This window comes from Octopus bimaculoides, chromosome 24 (assembly GCF_001194135.2).
Source record: "Octopus bimaculoides isolate UCB-OBI-ISO-001 chromosome 24, ASM119413v2, whole genome shotgun sequence".
NCBI lineage: Eukaryota > Metazoa > Mollusca > Cephalopoda > Octopoda > Octopodidae > Octopus > Octopus bimaculoides.
The window spans coordinates 9,684,682-9,689,243 of NC_069004.1; the positions used below are offsets into that span (position 1 = coordinate 9,684,682).

General features: G+C 38.0%; 1 protein-coding gene across 1 annotated transcript in view; it reads left to right on the plus strand.

Moving 5' to 3' along the window:
• LOC106881740 (unconventional myosin-XVI) overlaps window positions 1-4,562 on the plus strand; it is a 39,997-nt gene that overhangs the window by 7,067 nt on the left and 28,368 nt on the right. Inside the window, exons 6-9 of the mRNA XM_014932230.1 lie at window positions 1,110-1,231; window positions 2,148-2,292; window positions 3,060-3,187; window positions 3,783-3,977. Coding sequence (XP_014787716.1) covers window positions 1,110-1,231; window positions 2,148-2,292; window positions 3,060-3,187; window positions 3,783-3,977 — 590 coding nt within the window. The remainder of the gene's footprint in view (window positions 1-1,109; window positions 1,232-2,147; window positions 2,293-3,059; window positions 3,188-3,782; window positions 3,978-4,562) is intronic.

A 4,562-nucleotide genomic window follows, 5' to 3' on the forward strand; every position in this document is an offset into this window, starting at 1 on the left:
CTCTCTCTCTCTCTCTCTCTCTCTCTCTCTCTCTCTCTCTCTCTCTTTCACTTTCCCTCCTTCTCTCTCTCCATTCTCTCTCTCTCTCTCTCTCTCTCTCTCTCACACACACACACACACTGCATGTTAGAATGTACAGTGTGGTCTTCATGCTAAGTACAAGCATCAGTAAATGGCTAAAATACTTACCACACAGCCACTCCTGCACCTATAGCAGCATTTTGTCCATCTTCGTGTTCTGAGTTCAAATTCCACTGAGGTCAACTTTACCTTTCATCCTGTTGGGGTTGATAATATAAGTACCAGTTGAGTACTGGGGTTAATGTAATCGACTTACACCTTTTGGCCTTGTGCCAAAATTCGAAATCAGTATGTCTGCCAGGAAGAAAGTGGTGAGAAGGCAGAAAAATTACTATGCCAAGCAACATTTCTTCTGACTTTATGTTCTGAGTTCAAATTCTGCTGAGGCTGACTTGACCTTTCGTCTTTTTGGGGTCAATAAAAGAAGTACCAGTTGATCACTGGGGTCAATGTAATCAACTTACCCGCTCCCCTTGTGCCAATATTTCTAACCAATATATCAGATAGAAAGATGGCCGTACAAGGTTGCACTGGGACATGCAACAAGTTTGACAATAACAGCAACAACAACTTACTAAATGTGTTTTATAGTGCTGGCATCATGAGAGCAGCAAGGTATTCTACCCTTCACGTATCATTTGGGTTACTGATGCAAGGCAGTTCTTTTAACTGGGTTCATGAAACAATGGCAGATAAGAAAATGGGTTAAGTGCTAAATTCTTCTTTTATTTTCATACTTATATTTTTTGTTTAAGGCTGCAAGCTGGCGGAATCATTAGCACGCCGGATGAAATGCTTAACAGTATTTCGCCCGTCGCTATGTTCTGGGTTCAAATTCCACTGAGGTTGACTTTACCTTTCATCCTTTCGGGGTCGATAAATTAAGTACCAGTGAAACACTGGGGATCGATGTCATCAATTAGTCCCCTCCCTTAAAATTACCCGTCTTGTCCTTTCAGTAGAATGGATTTATATCTTTGTTTTGTTTTGTTTTTTTAAGAATTGATGTCTGTTTTCCTCTGTTGCAGAACTAAAATCAGTGGCTACATTGCTGGGAATCTCAAGTATGGTCCTTTATCAAGGGCTCACCACCAAAACTATCAACACTCCTGAAGGATTAAACTTAACCCCTATAGTGAGTACAATAAAGGTAAGGACAAACAATTATTTTCTGAACAGATTTATTTATTTATTATTGTATTGTTTGGGATTTTTTTTTATTTGTGTGGGAGGTGTGGTTCACAGCATTGGGGTATTCATTCATAATCTTCGTTGTTCATTGTCTACTTTTCCATATTTGGATGGGTTAAACAGAATTTGTTGCAGCATATTTTGATTTTCTGTGTCTAGGCACGGGAGTGGCTGTGTGGTAAGTAGCTTGCTTACCAACTACATGGTTCTGGGTTCAATCCCACTGCGTGGCACCTTGGGCAAGTGTCTTCTACTATAGCCTCGGGCCGACCAAAGCCTTGTGAGTGGATTTGGTAGACGGAAACTGAAAGAAGCCCATCATATATATGTGTATATATTGTGTGTGTATCTATATATATATGTGTGTGTGTGTGTGTGTGTATATGTTTGTGTGTTTGTGTTTGTCCCCCCAACATCGCTTGACAACCGATGCTGGTGTGTTTACGTCCCCGTAACTTAGCGGTTCGGCAAAAGAGACCGATAGAATAAGTACTAGGCTTCCAAAGAATAAGTCCTGGGGTCGATTTGCTCGACTAAAGGCGGTGCTCCAGCATGGCCGCAGTCAAATGACTGAAACAACTAAAAGAGTAAAAGAGTATATATATGGAATAGTTGTGAGCTTTTATACATTTCATGAAACCATAAACTTTCACCTGAAAAACTCCTGTCCTAAGTTTAGGCCTGAGTAAGGAAGGGGTTTTATGTTTTATGTAAGAATAGAAGTTGCTCATGCCACAAATTTCTTCTCTCCACATCGTTGGTGTGGTCCTAGAAAAAGGTGGTTTATCTTGCTTGAAGATTTGGGCGGGGTGGTTTGTGATTAAAATATTTGTGGTAAATATGGCTGAAAGGTCCCTAATAATTTTCTTTTGAAGATCCATGAAAACAAAGATGCCCTTGCTCAGGCTCTGTATGTTCGGACTGTACACATGATTGTGAGGAAGGCAAACAGTTTGCTGAGGACACACGGTACAAAGAAAGGACGAAATCCATCAAATGCAAGCGGAAGTTGTAAATCTGGTAAAGGAATTCATTATGGTTTTATAGTTTTTGTTGTAATTTATGAGGACAAATATCCATCAAATGTAATTACATAATTCCTCATCTCTCAGATAAAGAACTGAACCATTATCTTTCTCTCTTTTTCCAGCTCCTCCCCTATTTCTTCTATCCTCGCTTCTATAATGAGAAGCCATATATCTCCTCTACAGCAAAAAACCTTTTCTGTTCTGGCTCCTTCTTTCATACTCTGACCTAATCTCTTAGCATGAAGCTACCACTTCCTCTGCTTATACTCATACTCAGTTGACTGGGATCTTAGTCTTGAAAGCCACATGGCTCCCCTATTTGTGCTGGTGCTATGAAAATAATTCCTAGTACATGCAGTAAAGGGGTTAGGATTAGGAAGGGCATCCAGTCATAGAAATTATGCTAAAGTAGACACTGGAGCAGACCCACAAGATCCAGTCAAACTATCCAACCTATGTCAGTATGGAAGATGAACATTAAGTAAAGTAAAGAAGAAAGATTTGATACGATTTTATCCTTGATCGGAGTTTTCCTTTAAGATTGTCTATATGACATTTTGTTCAAAGAGAAATATGCAACTAAAGGCTTCATAAGCTAATTAAACAATAATGGTTTGTCTTTAACTGAGTATCATTCCAGTACAAATGTATCTTTACAACTGAATTAGTTTCATCTCTATTTCATTAGATTTCTTTAAATACTGACCCCATTAAATATGTTATATTAACATTATTATTATTGTTTATTCTATTACCAAGATGACCGACTGAGTGCCCAGAAGTCATTTCACAGTACCACTTCAGATAGATCTGTCCCTACAGAAACTGACCGACAAATGCCTCCTCTGCTAAATATCATTGATATGTTTGGATTTGAAGACCTCACGGTAAGTCATTCAACTTGCATGTTTTTTCTTTCTTTTTTTTCCCTCCATTTCCCTTCATATTTTTTCTTTGATATGTTCAAGGGAGATTTAACTCCTATTTCTTGCACCTGGAATGACCACAGACATACTTTCTTTGTTGTTGTTTTGCTTCAAATCAACCTTGACCAAGCAGCCCTCTTATCAATGGTGTTTTAATCCTGACCATCCCCTCTTGTTCTCGGACACAATGTTATTTAGGACTACATTATCCAATGTGCATATATCAATAGTTTTAAAACAATGAGGTAGAGTATGAGAAAGATTAACCCTTTTATTACAGTATTTATTTTGAGTTGCTCTGTGTTTCTTTCAATTACTTTAAATCTAACAAAGAATTTAGTAAAATAACTTAGTTATCATTCAGCTAGTGTTAGGAACATAAATTGTGACTAACGTTTGGTGGAAGATTTTAATTCAAAACTTAAGAAAACAAGACATTTGTACTCAGCTATTTCACCACCACAACTATCACACTCCACCACAACCACCACCACTATTATCATCACCACCACGAATATTAACCTACTAAAATTAATACTGCTTCGATATTCACCAGGATAATAAATTAGAGCAGCTGGCCGTCAACTTTTGCTCTGAGTTACTGGAAAGTTATCACAATTCCCATGCTTTCAACACATCCAGGAGTAGCAGCAAAGATGAAACCAGGAATAAGTACGCCCAATCAAGCCCTGAGTTGATTAAAGAAAGATGTTCAGACAATCAGTTAGTTGTGGATCTCATTTCACACCCGGTACGTAGATCTTTTTTTATCTTTATCAAAAATTTTATTCCATATTGTGATTGTCACAGGCATGGCTGTGAGATTAAGAAGTTTGTTTTCCAGCCATAGGGTTTTGCATTCAGTCCCACTGCATGGCATCTTGATTAAGAGTCTTCTACTATAGCTCCACACTGATCAAAGCCTTGTGAATAGATCTATTAGATGGAAACTGAAAGAAGCCCATTGTATGTGTTTGTGTATAAGCATGTGTGTGGGTGTATGTGTTTGTGTCTCCTTGTCTTGACAGTATGTAATAGTTGTAAATGAGTGTCCCTGTCGCACATGAATTTCCAGTCTACCATGAGGAAATATTACCTTGCTTGGAAATAGGTGAAAGCTGGTGACAGGAAAGGCATCCAGTTGTAGAAAATTTGCCTCAGCAAATTCCATTCAACTCTTGCCAGCAGGGAAAAGTGGATGTTAAAATGATAATGATATTGATGAGGATTTGTGATCAATGCCTTTATCAGTGACAGATTAATCCTTGCTCACTGTATTTCTGACACAGACAGTGGCATATGTATATATATATATATATATATATATATATATATA